The sequence below is a fragment of the Bombus huntii genome, unplaced genomic scaffold (assembly GCF_024542735.1).
Source record: "Bombus huntii isolate Logan2020A unplaced genomic scaffold, iyBomHunt1.1 ctg00000059.1, whole genome shotgun sequence".
NCBI classification, from domain to species: Eukaryota; Metazoa; Arthropoda; class Insecta; order Hymenoptera; family Apidae; genus Bombus; species Bombus huntii.
In genome coordinates, this window is record NW_026099320.1 from 917,100 (window position 1) to 937,245 (window position 20,146).

General features: G+C 35.4%; 3 protein-coding genes and 2 long non-coding RNA genes across 8 annotated transcripts; 3 read left to right on the forward strand and 2 right to left on the reverse strand.

Moving 5' to 3' along the window:
* On the forward strand, nt 1-1,849 carry LOC126875870 (adrenodoxin-like protein 2, mitochondrial). Of its 4 annotated transcripts, none has more exons than XR_007693730.1 (5): nt 1-324; nt 455-645; nt 740-852; nt 1,017-1,252; nt 1,517-1,849. XR_007693730.1 is itself a non-coding variant. In XM_050638776.1 (4 exons), the coding sequence occupies exons 1-3, from the start codon at nt 176-178 to the stop codon at nt 1,205-1,207; spliced, it is 453 nt and encodes a 150-aa protein (XP_050494733.1). In that variant the 5' UTR covers nt 10-175; the 3' UTR covers nt 1,208-1,252; nt 1,517-1,849. The 4 variants fall into 4 exon arrangements, 1 of the variants encoding a protein (XP_050494733.1); XR_007693731.1 differs by having other exon boundaries at nt 4-324; nt 455-591; XR_007693732.1 differs by lacking the exon at nt 455-645 and having other exon boundaries at nt 11-180; nt 278-324.
* A 2,775-nt stretch (nt 1,850-4,624) lies between these two features.
* LOC126875852 (protein odd-skipped-like) lies at nt 4,625-5,871 on the reverse strand. The gene is made up of 2 exons (XM_050638750.1): nt 5,303-5,871; nt 4,625-5,161 (listed from the first exon to the last, which is right to left on the reverse strand). Exons 1-2 carry the CDS (start codon nt 5,342-5,344, stop codon nt 4,625-4,627), a joined length of 579 nt encoding a protein of 192 aa, XP_050494707.1. The 5' UTR covers nt 5,345-5,871.
* Nucleotides 5,872-6,682: 811 nt separating this feature from the next.
* On the reverse strand, nt 6,683-8,727 carry LOC126875892 (uncharacterized). The gene is made up of 3 exons (XR_007693749.1): nt 8,075-8,727; nt 7,564-7,649; nt 6,683-6,710 (listed from the first exon to the last, which is right to left on the reverse strand). It is a non-coding gene; the product is annotated as an uncharacterized LOC126875892 (long non-coding RNA).
* Nucleotides 8,728-10,640: 1,913 nt separating this feature from the next.
* On the forward strand, nt 10,641-12,482 carry LOC126875853 (uncharacterized). Its single transcript, XM_050638751.1, has one exon. It carries the CDS (start codon nt 10,641-10,643, stop codon nt 12,480-12,482), a length of 1,842 nt encoding a protein of 613 aa, XP_050494708.1.
* Nucleotides 12,483-15,047: 2,565 nt separating this feature from the next.
* Nucleotides 15,048-17,589, forward strand: LOC126875903 (uncharacterized). Its single transcript, XR_007693760.1, has 2 exons — nt 15,048-15,436; nt 17,461-17,589. It is a non-coding gene; the product is annotated as an uncharacterized LOC126875903 (long non-coding RNA).
* Nucleotides 17,590-20,146: the final 2,557 nt, after the last annotated feature.

The following is a 20,146-nucleotide window of genomic DNA, read 5'->3' on the forward strand; positions in this document are numbered from 1 at the left end:
GTGTTAGGAATCGTTTTATAACCTATCACAGTAAAGGAACGTCCCAGTATAGCAGCCGAAGAATGCCGTGGAAGTTTTTGTACAAAGTACAATTGATCTACAATTGATATTTTCCGCAATACTTATCTGGTGTTCGGTCAGGGTGTCCCATACTCATGATATTTATGACAGTGGAATGGCGTTAGTAAATCAATTACAAAAATTTTCGAGATCAATTCTCGGTATTGCATCAAATTATTCAAAATATACAAGCAACACAACGTTGCCCTTTTTGCAGGCAACAAGAGGAATATCGACCACGCAACCACTTTCAGAAAAACAAGAGTAAGTGATACAAATTTTCTTGTGCTTTCCTTCTTTTTTTAATAGAATTTCAGTACTTGCCTTCCAATATAAAATTGGTGTCAAAATAATAATGCTAATAATAATGTCTAAGAAATTTTTCTCTTTGTAGGAGTATAACATCTAGAAAAATAACATAGTATTAATAGAATAGTATTAATAAGAACAACATTGACAGTGAACAACTAAAAATATAACACTGTTATAAATATATGATATACGAATTTTATTTATGTATTATTAAGACAAGTATATCTTATTTTTAAATTATTTCTATTATCATAAGTGATACATATAATTAAGGTATAATTAAGAGAAGATTAATTGAAGAAACACAAAAAATAAAGAAAATAATTATATTGAGATAATTTTTATCTTTCATAAATATTATTTTCAGAGTAAATATAACGTTTGTTAAAGCAAGTGGAGAGAGAATCAAAGCAAAAGGGAAAGTTGGAGATACTATATTAGACATAGTAGTAAATAATGAAATTGATTTAGATGGATATGGTATGTTTTAAAGAAGCATAATTTACTTAATTTAAAATAAATAATTTTGAGGTAGAAAATATTTGAAAATTTTCATTTTTATCAAGTTTAATATTCTTATTATTTTTAACTTTTGATACTTTATTATATAAGTATGTTGTAATCTTAAAATATAATTGATATAGGTGCTTGTGAAGGAACATTAACTTGTAGTACGTGCCATTTAATATTTTCGAAAGAAGTTTATGATGCACTTCCTGACAAACCAACAGATGAAGAATTAGACATGTTGGATTTAGCATATGAATTAACAGATACGTTAGTTCATAATAATCAGTATCAAATCATTCACATTATTAATTCTATTACCTTTTAATATTTTATAAAGTGAATTTTTCTATTTAAATTTATGTAAAAACAGGTTAGTATTGGGTATTTCGAAATCTGCATCTCAATGTAGAATTTCAAATCGCTATCTCTGAATACTACGAAACTGAAATTATAATAAATTTTCATAGTTTTTTATTTATGACCCTATAATCATTACAAATCTATGTTGGAATTAGCATATTTACAATGTTGATTTTCAAATGGATAAATAGAAATCTTATTGTGTATTAGTATTAATTTGTATAGCAATAAATATATTTATTGACATATTCAGTTATATAATATTTAATTTCAGGTCACGGCTAAGCTGTCAAATAGTAATGTCTAAGGAACTAGATGGAATTGAGGTAAGAGTTCCATCAACAATTAATGATGCAAGAGCATAACTGAAATTATCTATAGGTTTTTGAAAATTTGTATACAATGTTATACATCTCTTGTTAAAAAACCCTTGTTATAATTATTAAAATATTGGTATTAAAAAAATATAATAAAGAATCTTGTGTTTAAATGTGAAGCTTATATATATACATATGTTATAGTATAATTGCAATTTTGATATTTGTACATTGCCATTGTAAAAAGCCTATCCAATTATGAAGAAAATATATCTTTTATTTTTAATATACAGGGTGTCAATTTTAAAACGTTCATCTAAATTATTTTCGTTACTATTAAAGATAAGAAGAAATTACTAAGGAAGACTTAAATGGTTTTAAGATGTGTACTTGGTTATGATAAAAAAGACTCTTGTGGAATAAATTTTGCAACTTCTGAAAGATTAGATAAAAGCTTAGAACCTAAAAAATAATTTGAAATTAATTTCGTTTAGATATACTGTTTGATTTCTTAGCTATGGGCAAGTTTAAAAGATCATCAAACTCATGGTCAACAAAACAACAGAAATGTACATGCAATGCTTTTTCGTTTCACAACAAGTTATCTGACACTATCATCATTTTCGTGGCACATGCAACATTATCGATTCAGTATAGTAATGTTTTGGATTAAAACAAATGTCTCGACATTGGAGCAAAATATTTCAACCTTTAAGGACTAAAATTAAAACTTATGAGTTTGTTTATAATTTTAATGGATTTTATTAATATTGTGTTTACTGGTTTATTAATTACAAGAAAGTTTGTAAAAGACTGAAGTTTTACGTAAAAAGTACAAATATTCTTTTAACAAAATTAGTCAAATCACATCATTATTTATACATATTGTATATAAATAAAATATGCGGATATATTACTTTACCCTAGAACTAAAATTCAATAATATTGAAGAATCTTATTTATTCAGATTTTGTACATTATCGCTTCTAACCTCGGATAATAGAACAACAAATTAAATATTTTTAAACAAAAAAACTTTGTTCCTTTGTTTGATTTCCCTTGCTCGCGTTTCTTAACTACTTAGATATAAAATACTTGCGTTTTCGAAAATTCATACTTCACAAGCTACTAAACGCTTTATCTGTTCAGAATAATTTATTGTTTTCTTAACTAGGTACATACCAAATACATCTATTAAGTTGGTATTTCTCATAATTACCAGTACATAAAGCTAAAACACTTTTGTACTATGCATGTTATACATGGATCTAACAAATAATTTAACTTGTGTATTGTCGTTTGTATATTTTGTTACGTGTAAAATATTCTATTTCTACACTACTTACAAGTTCGATAAAGTGTACATTACACATCGTGAAATTTACATATTTTCACTTGGTTACCCTGCCCAATTCGAATATAATTCAGAACGTATGTGCTATATTTATATATTCTGCATTTGTTTTGTATATTATGTACACTGATCTGATCTTTGTAAACGCGAGTTTTACGATATTAATGAGAAATTTGCCAATTTAATGGAAGTTGTTAATTTTTTCTGGCACGTTTCACGTTAGCAGACATGTTTCTTAAGTTACAGTCGAAAAGTGTTTTTATGTAAAAGAATAGGAATGATCAAGTTATTTTAAGATGACAAGATATTTCACGTCTTCTATTTAAATATAGCGTTAAATTTTAATTCCGTCAATTCGTATATACTCATACATCGAATTTCCTTTTCTCATGTCATTTCTTTTCTTTCATTTCACATTTAATTACAAAGATAAAGTGTAAGTACGTTCCTCATAAAATTAATATCAAATGTCGCAAAATATACAAAAGTAAACTAAGAAGAGGGGACATATTATTACACAAACTGTCGTTCATATTGCATATGTACATATGCAGTATAAAAACAATACTTTTTAGTTTTTAATCTCTTGTTTAAATAATCCTAATATCTAAATTTGTATCGGTCATTGATTCGATATAACTGCGTTTATTGGAAGTAATTAAGCTATAGCCTGCGCACAAGAGAAGAAGGAACAAACACGTATAGTATACACGCTTAAATAACAAAATTAAGTCAGTTTACGTTCAATGTGAACTTGATCAAAGTTCCAGTCTCGAATTATAGAGTTTCTTACTATCAGTTTACAAAATTCGATATTACGATTATGTACCGTATTTGAAAAACATAAAATGCTTTGTTTAATTTTAAATAAAACTAATATTTACCAAAGCGAATACGAAAAAAATGTTATCATCAAACTCAATTTTCAATTATCAAACTTAATCCAGCACAAATACAAATGTTATTCGTGCTTTTTTACTTTTACTACTTTTCAACTCTCTATAGTTCGAGATTTGAGTTCCGCTAACTTTCTTTCTACTGCGCATGCGCAACAGGAAAACTTGAATTACACGTAATAGTAAAAAATTCGAAAATCTTATCCTTTCGTGGCAGCGAAAGTAACCTAGGACTAGAGGTTCCATAACATTAATAATAATAAGGCAATAATATTAATATTAATAATAATGTAATCGAGTACTACTAACAATATTAATAATAATAATAATAGTATGGTAATGGCAAGATACACGCGGGTATAAATTAATCATTCCTTTCGTAATATCTACGACGTCTTCGGGATATTCTTTAGAAATTACTTTATTTCTGGTCAATATTCATTAACGAGCAACTTTTCTCTCTGTTTCTTATCACGATTTTTTTCACTTCATCACAATTGTACCGTTAGAAATTATTCAAAACATTGTTAAAATGTCCATGAAATATATGCAATTGCCGTATTGAATAAGCGAGTAATGAAGTTGCTGTTTCACTGAATAAAAGTGAAATCTCCAATGCGTGTGCTCAAGTAAAGATTGGTACATCAATGCCTATTATTCTTAATCAATATTCATCATTTAACAATTAGGACCGAATTTTTACAAACCAACTCTAAACCACGACCCAATTTACAAATAAAAAGATCGATGTGTAAATTAACTATCAACTATTAATCTCCAATCCTATGTGAAGATATAATGTTCGGACCAAATTTCTAAACTAACGTGGACAATTCATGCGGACTATTGGTGGTTGCTGCGCTACTTAGATCCAATGTGGCAGCCGGAAGACCAGGACTGACGCTGCCGGTTGCTTCCCGTGGCAAATGCTGCGATCTATTTAGCTTATTTCCAGGACTCGGTGGCGATCTATCTGCTGGTGTATCCGGTGGCGTAACCACGTTTCTGTGTCCGCTCACGTTCAGATGATTGTGCGTCGCCGCGATCGGAGCTGGCGATGAGAGCAACAAGAGCGGTGGAGACATTGACACGTGTCGATGATGATGATGGTGATGATAGTGTTGGTACTGTGCAGCTCGGCCGTGCGTTGCGTGGCTGGTATTTAGTTGGTTCGTCACGGGCCCGACTTTCGTTGGGCAGCCAGCATGGTGGATGGTTAACGGGCCACGTAGTTGTTGTTGCTGTTGTAGCTGGTGCTGGTTCTGGTGCTGTTGCAGCTGCTGCTGACGCTGCAGCTGTACCGCCGCTTCGCACTGTTCGCGCGCTAACGCCTTCACGGCATTCGTCTTCTCCTACGAAATAAGAATGATAGGTTAGGTTGTAGTCAGGGGCCATAACAAATTAAAAAAGTTATAATATAAGAATTTACATTTTAGTTGAAATGATTCTAGTTACGAATAAGTATTAAAGATGATTCAAATCTTTTTCGTTACCGATAACCATGGTGAAAACTCTTTTGGATTACTTTCAGCCATTGTCAATCTTATTGTCAATACTACATGCTTGAAGTAGAAGGAGGGGTACAGAGAAAAAGACTTTTTCTCAGCAAATATAATCGTTACTCAATTATTTTGTTCAACAGTTTTACAAATCTCCCAAAAATAAACGAGAATACGAAAATACACTGAATATCGTGTGTATGGTTATTTATAAAATCCCCTTGAAATAGTTGCGATCGCGGATCACATAAACAAACGAACCTGTCATTCTACAGAGTATCTTTTTCGGTGAAATTATGCAAACGTAAATGTAACTTCGGTAGAACTCCTCGAGAACTTGTAAGCTTATATCACTCTGACCCAACCAGTCCACTCTAAAGTGTATAATTTATAAAAGGGGATTATATTAATACGCGGAGGATGTGGTAGGTGGTAAGTTTTGCATATGAATGTTCGTTGATACAACGAATGGTTAAATGGAGGTTTTCATGAATGTGATAAGGACTAGATCGAATGTTTTAACACTTATAACTAGAATGCGTATTTTTATACAAGTTTGTAGTTTTACGAACATAATCAAGGAAATAAAATTTTAATCGAGATTTGTTTTCTTATATACGTATATTTTAGCGCATTTTATGCATTTTGCGCCATTTGCGTACTTTTCAATTTCGCACGAATAAAATAAAGATCAGCAATATAATTATAACGCTTCTTAAAAATGTGAAAAATCCTGGTTTCCTAAAAGCTTGCAATTGATTTCAGAAAAATTTTTATGAACTCTACCAGATAAATTATGGTAACTCTGAAAACAAAATTTCACGATAAAATGATTTCCGAGTAAAATACACATAAAAGATGATTTAGACGTGTTTTAACGTGTTCGTTTTCTTTTTTAATAGCGATATGTTCTTACCCTCTGCCACACGAAGACGTTATGGACCATTGCGCATCCACAAAACACGATGCCAAGGCCTATGAAAACGGACGTAACGATTGCCGGTGTGACACCAATTACCTCTCAGAGAAAAGACATCGACTCCCGACTGTCGGACGCCAACGCCGCGACGCATCTTAGTCCCCATCAGAGATAAGGCCCCAACCCCGACTTTCGGACTCCTTGGAATCCACACCAAACCCCCCAACATCCCCAAGCCAGGGTGTATATAAGCCGAGACTTCACCCAGCCCGGGGAGTTCTCGTTCTAGTTGCTGTTCTTGTACAACACCCCTTTCTCTGTTCAACGTTATTCTACTGTAAGTGCCAAAGTCATAATAAAGTTCGATAAAAGAGAATTAATAGTTGGGCTACGACTCAGCTTTCTTTTCTCTCGCAACCCAAGTATCCATTTTACGTGACACCGGCGTCGAATAAAACTGGATGAATGTATACAATATCATACCTGAAAGCATTGTTAGAGGATCATTATAACACGTATGCCATAACAAGCGGGACAAAGAATCAGCGCAAATACATATTCTCAATACATATAATTCTCGAAGCGTAAACTATATACATATGCTTTTCATTGAAATTTTCAATACTAGTCGCAAATTATTTTTCAATTAATTTATTATTTAAGTCTTTATATATCAATTCTCGACGAATAAATTACTTAAATTATAGAGAATCTATCTTCAGACAATAGAGAATTCAATATTTTTGGTCGTTAAGTAATTTACAAATTTCTAAAACGATTACGTTCGAAGTTTTGGACAGTATTTGAAGTTTCTAACATGGCATTAAAAAAAAATAAATAAATTTTATGATATAATTAAAAAAACATTGTAGTCTATCATAATTTCTATTCCGTCAAATTTATTAAAACACAGTTTTCTTCTGAACAGAGCCAAAATGTCCGTCTTGAATCGAGTTCAACAGCTTAACGATCGATCGAGCGAATGATAGCTGTGTAAACTAGCATGACACAACGTAAACTTTAGATTAGATCTCGATCCATCCACCAGCCGTATTCATGCATGACATGAATATTCTGTTTCAGCTCTTTATAAATTAATCTGTTAAAACTTCCCTAAAAGACGATCATTTTTATTTTTCTAAGAAAAATAATGACTATTCGGCGTTAAAATTAACTTTATTTCCATTGGATTTCTAAACTGATTTCATACACTCAGAGATAGTTCACAGTATCTTTTAGATTCATGCCTGAATTCAAGAAAAATTAAAAGTATAACTTATGTACTAGTATCTTTCAAAAGGTTAAAGTTGACAGAATTGAAGGAATTGGTTCTTACCAGTTAGAAAGACGGGAATGCTAATGAAAAACCCTCCGACAGCACATATCCGGCTGATGGATGATTTTTGCAGGTACTTGTTACTCCTGAAACAGACAAAACTTGAAGTGAAAGTCAGTTTCACGATTCTATGATAATTGAGCGAAATATAAAGGAACCAGTTTTTTGTTTAACAGCCAAGAATCTTTCAAAAATTCTACTGTAATTGATACTTCAAATATATTTAGTCAGACAAGGGATAATCATAATCGCAACGTTAATCTTAACTTTAATTCAAGGATCAAACAGTATCATTATACATATAAAAGTAAACATAAAGTCTATCCACATTATTGTTATTATTATTATTATATGTTATTCTATAATTGATTTTTATTTCTTTATTATCAATATTATTCTATTTTCTATAATGATTCAATTATATATCTTATTTTTTGTCAATCATATTTCACTGAAAAGATCACTTTGAAAATAATCTAATGGTAAAAAATGAAAAATAATCTTTTTCTACCTTGTCTTCATTTTTTACAAACTCTGTCCACCGCCGTAAACCTATTAAATGCATGAAACGACAAAGCAAAGCTGCTTCACATAATTCCCCGCTCACGCAGTGTCAATCAGCTCACGACCGCAAACGATACTGCCAATTTCCAGCGACCACGAACGATTTCACCGTAATTGCCGGTGTGAAATTTACCAATACGTGCTCGAATTGGTCAATAATGGATAGAGCGCTCTTGCACACACTAATCTACCAACAAATAATATTGACTCAATTGAACAACAGCGCCTAGATTAACGGACAAACCGCATGTTCCAAACAGATTTACAATCACGGCAGAAAATACATGCCGTTATAGATGTTTCCTGGTCAAGACTAATTTCCACGCGTTAAGAACATTGTAACCGGAATCTAGGAAGAACTAGCACTTCCTGGAATAATACTATTGTGTCCTCGATTAATCTTTTCCCACTCATTTTCATCTCTAATTTCTCATGAGGCTAAGATTCCTGCATCTTTTATCATAATAATTTATTAATACTATTAATAAATTGAGACAATTTTACACGTCGTATTTTGCGTTATAAGATGACTTGTAATTTGTAAAATTTACCTGTAAAATTCCTTTGTTTGTTTTACCAAAGCAATAGTTGGCATTTCTATACGACAATAAGAATTTGTTAATACTAATAATTCGTAAGGTTATCAGGTTATCATTCTTCTAATGGATAGTATATTATTGAAACTTTTTTAATATTGAAACGCGATATTTTTTTGGAGAAGAAGTGCATAGTAGTAAAGAGTTGAATTCTACGGACGTAAAAAGTGGACATAACATTTTCTGTACATGGAGTCGCCTGGCCTAAACATTTTATGATTTCCGGGCAAAATACAGACGAATCCAGCGCTGATTTTAAAGCAGCTTCATCCAAATAAGCCACAATAAGAAATTCCCACGAAACAGTTGCGTTCATCCCCTTTCGAGGTCGCCGACCTCTTTGAATGCGTTTCAAGAGCGTCGTACCAATGAAACTTCGAGTTCTAAACTAATTTCTCAGCCTTTTGCGTTAAATTTAACCTTCCGCGTTAGTGTATTTCGGACGAGTTCCTATTTTACGCTTTCGTCGACTTCACCAACGTAACATGCAGCATCCGCAAGTAAAACTGTCTCTTAAATTTGATGTGACACCAATACACGACGAGAAGAATCACAATGCCATTTTTATTCCACTTCGTTAATTTTTCGTCGTAAGGTTTAGCTGTAAATAGGATTAAAAAAATTTAGATTAACGAGGAATTTAAAATTGATCTGTTAAATCAACAATTTCCATTAGTTGTCAATAGATTTTATAAGCTTCAGATTACTGAGAAATTATACACATTGCAAAATATTTACCATTGGTTACCCACGCTACACGTAAATTTGATCAATCTACCAATGCACTAACACTGCAATAAATTTCTATTGCAACATTCCACGCTCCTTTGCCGCACCTTAAACTCCTCGCTAGATTTATTCCACCTTAAAGTGTCACATAACTCCTACGACACCGATATCAAATCTTAAACTCCATCAAATTCCAGAGAAACTTGATTTCGTCGAAAGTAAGAGATTAAACTTAAAAAGCAATTTATTTCATCTTTAAACTATCCCAAACTTCCTAAATATAATTTATATATGTCGGACATAAGAGGACACCGGTGCCTTCCCTCTGAAACCTCGGGAAAATCCATAAAAACATTGTAATTAAAATCTACAGTTGTAACTAAACGATTTGCCGTCATTCTAACCAATTGTATTTGTTTGAGACTTGTGACAATGAGCTTGGGCTCAAGGCGACAATTATACTATAGCTCTCCTTAAAAGAAAGATTTGTAGCGGCACGTGGCAGTAAACATTCCAACGGTTTCTGTCCCGTAGCTTGCCACACGCAGATCCTATTCTTCGAGTAAGATGATTGCCAGATGTCGACGCGTCTCCGCAGTACATGTTCGGCTAGCCCGAGGGCCCGTTATAAATCTTAAGGTTTAGTTAACTAAAGTCCTTCAAACAGACAAACAGTCTCTGTCCCAACTACGGGAAGATAGGGGAGACATATTTTTCAACGAGCGGCGTCTCCCACTAGCAACTTTCCCTCGAGGGCGGCTAGCAACTTTCCCTCGAGGGCGGCTAGCATCTTTTTCTAACCACCGATATGGAGATTGACCAATTAGCAGCAACGCCAATTTCCCTTACTTTCTGAACGAAGGCTTTTCTCGACGAATCCGATGATCTCGTATCCTTAGACACACCCCATTATAGTTTTCCTCTGTGGCACCATCGGGACGGGAAAGGCATTCTCGCTCGCGATCTCATCGATAAAAGAGTAACGTCTTCGCGATCAGTGGTTATTTCACGTTTTAACCAGACTTAGACTTTGTGAGTACGTTCTGTTGTCATCCCGTTGGCCGCGGATTCGTTATTGAGCCCGAGAGCATCGTCACTCGTGTCGCGAGTGCCGAACCGCCGTGATCAATTGTCGAGACTGTACTAATTCTATCATTGCAATAAACTACACCTGTGTGTACCGTATCAATGGCTAATCCTCGAGAAGATTCCTTTGACGCTCACAACCCCACTCCCAGTGCCAATCCGACATCAGAAGTGGGATCAGAACGGCTTCGAGCGCTGGAAGGGCAGGTCGCTGTCATGAACAACCTAATTCATACGCTAATGCAAAGGCCAAATACGGGAGCCACCAAATTACCACATTTTAACCCAGAAGTCGCAGGCGCCGACCCAGCCGCGTGGTGCGCGGCTGTTAGTAGGGCCATGAAGAACAACCTCCTACGAGATGACGCGCTATACTCTGCCTTAAGTGACTCTCTACAGGGTTCTGCAGCACATTGGCTGGCACGAATGACGGGAGACGGAGAGGTTACTTGGTCTACCGTTAAGGAACGATTCCTTATACATTTCGGTGGCCGAGAGACGACGTCCTCATCGTTAATCAAGGTATCCAGGGAACCGCGGGGAGTGGGCGAATCCACGGGGGCGTTTGCCGGCCGTGTCCGTTCCCTCCTGCAGACGCGGTGGCAACATTCTACGCTAGACGAAATACTTAACGCTGTCATTCTCTACATATTAATTCCACACGACCAACGTCTTAAACGATTGGCCCTCACGAGCGATATCAGAACGGAGGACCAATTTCTGAGCGAAATGCGACCCTTTTGTTACGAAGAAGAGTCGACATTTTCGCCGAGAGATGCACCGGCGGAACCCGAAGCTAAGCGACGCAAGTTATCGGGCCACCAGACGAGGTGTCATTACTGTGGTACTCTCGGACACAGAATAAAGGACTGCCGCAAGAGGATGCAGAACGAACAGCAGAGGGATGCACGACGCCAGGAAGGAAGCCGACCGGCCGCACCGTCCAAGGCGGTTTGCTACAGGTGGCATGCGGAAGGCCATATCACACCTAACTGCCCGGCACGACGGGACGGTAGACCAAGCCCCAAGGATGAGCGTAAAGTCAACTCCTGCGTGGTGGAGTCCCCAGCCGGTAGTTTAAGTCATCTGGGTGAGTCGTTCCCATTTTACTTCGATTCCGGAGCCGAGTGCTCATTAATTAGAGAATCTGTCGCTCCGAAATTCTCCGGTAGGAGAACGACAGATATAGTAGTTATGCGAGGAATAGGAAACACCTGCGTTAAGAGTACATCCCAGATCTTATCTACGGTACGCATTAACTGTTTTACATTGGAGATAATCTTTCACGTTCTGGCCGATAGTCACTTGCATTATGATATCATGATTGACCGCGAGATCTTAAGCCAGGGTTTTGATGTAACTATTACACGAAATAGTGTCGATATTTGTAAAACGAAGACTATTAATGCCTGTAGTAAAACCTCCAAAAACGAGATCAATATCAATGCGGTTGACACTGACGTGGTTGGTAACGATAAAAGTCGGTTAATTTCTGTTCTCGAGAAATTCAAAAATTCATTCATTACGGGCTTCCCACGTACTCGCGTAAGCACGGGCCAGTTAGAAATACGGTTAATCGATCCTAATGTCACCGTGCAAAGAAGTCCTTACCGACTTAGCGAAGAAGAGCGTAGGATAGTGCGTGAGAGAATAGACGAGTTAATTAGAGCAAAAATCGTGAGGCCGAGCAACTCACCGTTCGCGAGCCCTATCTTACTTGTAAAGAAGAAAGACGGCTCAGACAGACTGTGCGTAGATTTTCGGGCATTAAATAAAAATACGGTCGCGAACCGGTATTCCCTACCCCTCATCGCGGATCAAATCGCGAGATTGCAGAAGGCGAGATACTTCATTAGCCTGGACATGGCCAGCGGATTCCCATTCATCCTAATTCGACGGAATATACGGCGTTCGTTACACCCGACGGGCAATACGAGTACGTGACTATGCCGTTCGGATTGAAAAATGCACCATCCGTTTTCCAGAGGGCCATTCTCAACGCCTTAGGCGACCTCGCGTATTCGTTCGTTGTTGTTTACTTGGACGACGTCCTAATTATTGTCGACTCAGTAGATCAAGCCCTAGAAAGGTTGAGCACCGTATTAGATACCCTCGTGAAAGCCGGATTCTCCTTTAACTTTTCAAAATGCTGCTCTTTAAAGACATCGGTACTCTACTTGGGATATGTAATTCGTAACGGAGAAGTCCGTCCAAACCCGGGTAAAATACAAGCCTTGAGTTCTTTACCTGCACCGTCGACCGTCACACAACTTAGGCAATTCATAGGTTTGGCCTCTTATTTCCGAAACTTCATTCCCAAACTTTCACAAGTAATGAAACCCCTGTATGCACTTACCTCGAATAACAAGAATATACCTTGGACGGATAGGCACGAACAGATAAGACAAAAGGTAATTTCCGTCCTGACTGACGCGCCGGTGCTAATGATATTTGACCCCAATTACCCCATAGAACTACATACGGACGCTAGCTCGGAAGGATATGGAGCCATTTTAATGCACAGGGTCGAAGGTAAAAATCGAGTAGTGGAATATTACAGCAAAAGAACTAGCCCTGCGGAGTCTAGGTATCATTCCTACGAATTGGAAACGTTAGCAGTTGTAAACGTCGTCAAGCACTTCCGTCATTACTTACACGGACGAGAATTTCTCGTTGTCACCGATTGCAACTCCCTGAAAGCGTCCAGTAATAAGGTACACTTGAACGACAGGGTTTACAGATGGTGGGCTTACCTGCAAACTTTTACCTTTGACATTATGTACCGGGAAGGTAAACGAATGGCCCACGTAGATTTCTTTTCGCGAAATCCCGTAGACTTGGATCGCAGTACGTTCAGCAAAATTGTAGAGAAAGAAATTAACCTAACCGAAATCTTCGACGATTGGCTACTAGCGGAACAACGTCGCGACCCACAAATTTCTGAGATCGTCGATAAATTACAAAACGAAGAGCTCGCGGAAGACGTCGCGAATACGTATGAGTTACGGTCCGGCACCCTTCATCGTAAAATACAGAGAAAAGGTAGAACTCTCTGCCTGCCCATCGTTTCGAGAGGGTTTAGGTGGTCTGTTATTAACCATGTGCACCAGTCCATTATGCACTTAGGTTGGGATAAAACGCTTGCGAAACTGTACGAGTATTACTGGTTCGAAGGAATGGCGAAGTATGTTCGCAAATTCGTAGAGAACTGTCATGCTTGTCGAGTTTCAAAGGCAAGTTCGGGTAGAGTACAAGCCGAATTACACCCCATACATAAGACCAGTATACATTGGCATACGGTTCATATGGACATAACGGGCAAATTAAGCGGTAAAAACGATTCGAAGGAATACGTCATTGTGTTGGTCGACGCCTTTACTAAGTTCGTATACTTGCACTATACCCGTAAGATAGACTCCGTTAACACCATTAAAGCGCTTAAGTCCGCTATATTTTTGTTCGGCACTCCCTGCCGGATAATAGCGGATCAGGGAAGATGTTTTACGGGCAAAGAATTTCGAGACTTTTGGCAAGATAAATACATTAAACTCCATTTAATTGCGACCGGAGCTAGTAGGGCCAACGGACAGGTGGAGCGTATTATGAGTACGCTAAAAAACACAACAATAGAAACCACTGGCAAGACGCGATCGGGGAAATACAACTGGCCCTAAATTGTACCACCAACCGCGTGACTAAGTCAAGCCCGTTGGAACTACTAATCGGTAAAACAGCGAGACCCTACGGCTTATCCCTACGCGACAATATCGAAGAAAGAGAAGTAAATATCTCCCATGTAAGACAGCAGGCGATAAAGAATATAGAAGCAAGCGCCAAATACGATAAGGACAGGTTCGACGAAAACAAAGCTAAAATAGTTAGGTTCAACCTTGGCGATTTCGTATTACGTTCTAACGTCATACCATATAACGTAATACGTTATAACGCCATACCATATAACGTAATACGTTATACCGTCATCCCATATAACGTAATACGTTCTAACGTCATACCATATAACGTAATACGTTATAACGTTATACCATATAACGTAATACGTTATAACGTCATACCATTTAACATAATACGTTATAACGGCATACCATATGAGGTATTACGATATAACGTCATCCCATATAACGTAATACTTTATAACGTCATACCATATAACGTATTACGTTATAAAGTTATAGCATATAACGATATACGTTATAAAGTTATAGCATATAACGTTATACGTTATAACGTCATAGCATACAACGTATGACGTTGTAACGTTATTGAATATAACGTAATACGTTATAACGTCATCCCATATAACGTAATACGTTCTAACGTCATACCATATAACGTGATACGTTATAACGTTATACCATATAACGTATTACGTTATAAAGTTATAGCATATAACGTATTACGTTATAACGTTATAACGTTATAAGATATAACGTGATACGTTATAACGTTATATCATAAAACGTAATACGTCATAACGTCGTCCCATATAACGTAATACGTTATAACGTCATACCATAAAACGTAATACGTTATAAAGTTATATCATGTAAAGTAATACGTTATAACGTTATACCATATATCGTTACATACATCGACACTCTGTGTTACCACAGATTTTATACGAAATAGTGAAATTGGAAATTGAATACTGTATTCAGAGTTAAAATATAATGCTATATGGAAATGAAATAGCACTTCAAAGACTTGATAGATTTCGTTAATAAAATAAAGCAAAATAAATCTTTAATTCACTCACTACGAATTTATGGTATTGATTAAAATCAATGAATGTAGAGTTACTTCCGATTAAGGGTACAACTGTTATAAATTAAGAGCATAATTACATTGAATTAATGGGAAAATGTTGTTATAAATTATTGGTATAACTGTTAAGAATTAATGATGTAATTGTTTTAGATTAATGGCTTAAATGTTATAAATTAATGGCTTAGAAGGTATAAATGAATAGCTTAAATGTTATAAATTAATAGTTTAAATGTATAAAATAACAGTTTAAATGTTGTACATTATTGGCTTAGATGTTGAAAATTAATAGCTTAAATGTTATAAATTAATGGCTTAAATGTTATAAATTAATAGTTTAAATGTTATAAATTAATGGCTCAAATGTATAAAATAATAGTTCAAATATTGTAAATTAATGGCTAAGATGTTGTAAATTAATAGCCTAAATGTTATAAATTAATAACTTACATGTATAAAATGACAGTTCAAATATTGTAAATTAATGGCTTAGATGTTGTAAATTAATAGCTTAAATGTTATAAATTAATAGCACAAATGTTTTTGACAATTGTGGATCTTTGAAGCCGAAATAATGTTATAAGAACACTAAATTTATACTGAGGATTAATATTAAAATAGTAATCTATTTATTTCATGGACGATTTCTTATATATTCATCGATACACACTTGCGCGCGTCTCAGCACTTTCTTCTATACCCGACTGTTAAACGACTGAACAGTTTACATTCATCTGTTTTCGAGACGCCGCGCACACACATACATCCACACGCTGATATTCACATACAAGTATCTCTACTACACACTTAACCCAGTCCAACACAGAAAATTATACATATCTCAACAAATGTTATAAATTAATAGTTTAGACGTTATAAATTAATTGCTTATATGTTATATATTAATGGCTTAAATGTTATAAATTAATAGCTTAAATATTATAAATTAATTTCTCAAGTATTGTAAATTAATGACTTAGACGTTATAAATTACTAGTTACAATGTTGTTATTTGATATTTTTTTTTATTTACCTTATATTTAAATTCTTCTTGGATGTTCACTGTCCGGAATTTCAGGCACGAAAGAGTTCGCGCGCGACTTCTCGCGTTCCTTATATATCTTGACAAGGTGTCGAGATGTCAATCAAACGTTAACGATCTCTTGACATAGCAAAGGACGGGTTTTCCATTATAACAAAATCAAATTGAACAATTTCTTAATTTTTATCGTAAATTGGCGCCTTCGACGATTTAATACGGTATCCATTTTTATCATTTTAATAGTTTCTACAAACTAAGACTAAATTCACACCTCCTTGATACTAGTTTTCGACTATCAATTAGTTTGAACAAAAAGGGAAAAGAGCCTAACGGCAGTCGATGACGTTACTGTGAAATATGTTATGGTATTTAAATAATCAGCCAGATAAAATTCATATTAATCATTATATTATATTATCGATATTCGTTCATTTACTCGTGCTAATTACAAAATAAAATGTTCTCTTTTCTTGAATAACACCTACATCACCGTCTGCGATATTTAAATTTCTTATTTAATGCTTATTTAAAAGTCAGGTACCTTTTTAATTCCTCTCAAGTTAAACGAGTAAATTTACTCGTTATAGTTGTAACGTAAAATGGCTATTTTCTTCAATACCACTTGCATCGCTGTACGTGATACAAATATTAATTATGTATCGAATAATATGTACCAATTGGCTGTAATCGCGGTTAGGTATTTCTTCGTTTGATCTATCAAGAGATCTATTAGGCTATTAGCGAAACACTTATTGATTCCTCAAAGATGTATCTTAACTTAAATCTTAAAGATTAACTAAATGATTATATTTGATTAGTATTCGACAGTGTCTATCACATTCAGCCATCTTCTTTTATAATTGATACTGCTCGGATCAATTATTTTATAATAAATTGCAGATTATGCCACGGTATATTATAAGATATTTGTCTATAGCTCTTTTTTTCTAATTCATTGATTTTATTATTAGTCTCGTTGGTTTTTCCTGTGAGTATCTGCTGTACGTACATTTCCATTATGCTCAGATTTTTAACATCGTTGTACGAATATGTGCGTGTTCTAGTAGTAAACATTGGTTTCGTTAAAATGAATGTAAGTAAACTTGGAATTATAATTGTAATTGACAACGATAACGATTAAGAGCGTGGTTACACTTAATCGTGTGCATGATATTATCAGAAATTGTGATTGTAATTAACAATAATTCAAACAAAATTCAAAGAATTGAAATTGTTAGGGAAGAGATACATTTACACTCTACATGAGAGTGTGTGTGTAAGGGTTAGAGGGCGTCAAGGTCTTAGTGGAGACAAAAGACTGTTGCCAGATGTTAGAAGAATCTAGGATAGTCGGTTGGCGACCAGCGTGCGTGCAAGACGTTTTTCAGAGTGGAATATAGATGTATAACTGTTGTGTGGGAAATATAGTCAATTATTTGTATTCCCAAATCCTCGAATTTCCTTAACATGGTAGCAGAGCGTGGTTACTAGTTTTGCAAGATATTTAGTGCGTGGTTACGATCTTGCGAGTGAGTTTTCAGTAAAGAAAAAAAAACTGTCAGAGGAAAAAATATACTTCGAGCACGTAGGAACGCTTGAGTAAGAAAAGAAAAAAAAGAAGAATCAATTAAAATGGAGAGATCGGAAATCATGATACCTATATTCGATGGTGAGGATTATGGAATGTGGAAGCAAAGAATCACGATGTTTCTCGAATATAAGGAATGCGAGGTTGTTACAACTAGAATGAAGAACGAAAGAGACGATGAAGACTGGGACAAAAAGGACTTGAAGGCAATTAATATAATTTATAGTGCAATATCGAACAGACAATTGGAGTATGTTAGGGAAGGAAAAACGGCGTATGATATAATAAAAAGGTTCGATGAAATGTACTTGAAAGAGTCGACGGCACTGCAGATCGTATGCAGAAGGAGATTGGAAAACATAAGACTGGAGAACTACAGTGATTCAGCATCATTCTTTAACGACTTTGAAAAATTAATCAATGAATTAAAAAGTGCGGGCGCACAAGTAAGTGAGAGGGAAAAGCTGAATTACATGCTGAATACGTTACCCGAAGAATACAGCTACATAGCGGACATAATAGACGCATTGAAAGAAGAGGATCAAACGGTAGCGTATGTAAAAAATAAAATAGAGATAGCAGAGAAGAAAAATAAATCCAATCGAGGAGAAAGGCAAACCAACGCCTTTTCTGCAAAAAAGGAAGGATGCTTCAGATGTGGAAGATTAGGACACTTTGCGAGAGAGTGTCAAAATGGCGTCCAAGCGGGAAGCAGTAACGGCTATTGGCATGGGCCAACACGTGGTCGAAACAGAGGAAGAGGGAACAAAGGCAATACGAGCAGAGGACGTGGAAACTTTCATCATCAATCAAGAACCGGCACGGGCGAGCATGGAAACTCAAGAGCAGGCATATGGACAGCAACGGCGCACGCAGCAAACAGCAGTGAGACGAATGAAATAAGTAAGAACGAAATAGTGTGGCTATTAGATAGCGGTTGTACCGATCACATAATTAATAATATAAATTATTTCGATAAATCTATCGACCTAAAAGAACCGGTAAATATATATTTAGGCGATAATAGACCGATAAAAGCGACAAAAGTTGGGAATGTTATAAGTTATTTTGAAGCATTCGGAAAACAAAATGAAATAAATATGAGGAAAGTATTTTGCGCGAAAGAAATGTCCGCAAATTTGATTAGTTTAGGTAAACTAACAGACAATAAGAATACGGTTATTTCCAAAGGAAATATTGCGAAAGTAATAGATGAGGATAATAAACTTACAGCTGTAGCGTTCAAAGAGAATGGGACATATAGAATAAAAAGTATATTGAAAGGGAAGAAGCACTTAGTAAACAGCGCCGAACGTAGTGGTATGAGTAAAAAGGAAAGATGGCATAGGATGCTAGGACACGTAAATTTTAAATATTTAGAGATTTTGGGTAAAGAGCAGCTAGTGACTGGCATACCGAATGAATTTGAAAAGGAACTTTTGAAATGTAGGGTGTGTATAGAAAGCAAAATGCATAACTTACCTTTCAAAAATAATCGAACTAAGGCTAGGGAAATAATGGAAATTATTCATACGGACGTATGTGGTCCCTTTAAGACCACCGGATTCAATGGAGAAAAATATTTCATTTCATTTATCGATGATTATAGTAAAATAGCTAGGATCTATTGTATAAAATCAAAAGATGAGGTCTTTGATTCTTTCGTACAGTTCGTAAATGAAGCCGAAAATTTAACGGGCAAGAGGTTAAAAATATTAAGATGCGATAATGGTAAAGAATATTTAAATAATCGAATTTATAAATTTGCTAGGGATAAAGGTATAAGAATAAATAATTGCCCAACATACGTACATGAATTAAACGGGACAGCGGAAAGGTATAATAGAACAGTGATGGACATGGCGCGTTGCCTGTTAGCGGAAGCGAAAGTACATAAAAGGTACTGGCCGGAAATAGTTTGTACAGCGGCATACTTGAAAAATCGAATATTAGCGAATACTATAGAAAGAAAGACACCTTTTGAAATATTCTTCGGGAAAAAACCAAGTGTTAAAAATCTACATCTATATGGAAGTAAAGTTTTTGTAAGAAGGCCAGAACAAAAAAGAGTTTCCAAATGGGACAAGAAGGCAGATATGGGAATTCTATTAGGATATAGTGAAGTAGGATACAGAGTCTTATTAGGTGGGAAAATAACAATAGCTAGACATGTAGAGGTCATAGAGACAGACACTA

Excerpts from the sequence above, each read along its gene's own strand:
- LOC126875870 (XM_050638776.1), top strand. The coding sequence starts at position 176 with ATGGCGTTAGTAAATCAATTACAAAAATTTTCGAGATCAATTCTCGGT. Across the intron at positions 325-739 it reads CCACTTTCAGAAAAACAAGA|AGTAAATATAACGTTTGTTA; the intron begins GTAAGTGATACA and ends TATTATTTTCAG. Across the intron at positions 853-1,016 it reads AATTGATTTAGATGGATATG|GTGCTTGTGAAGGAACATTA; the intron begins GTATGTTTTAAA and ends TAATTGATATAG.
- LOC126875852 (XM_050638750.1), bottom strand. The coding sequence starts at position 5,344 with ATGGCTGAAAGTAATCCAAAAGAGTTTTCACCATGGTTATCG. Across the intron at positions 5,162-5,302 it reads AGTTTTCACCATGGTTATCG|GAGAAGACGAATGCCGTGAA; the intron begins GTAACGAAAAAG and ends CTTATTTCGTAG.
- LOC126875853 (XM_050638751.1), top strand. The coding sequence starts at position 10,641 with ATGGCTAATCCTCGAGAAGATTCCTTTGACGCTCACAACCCCACTCCC.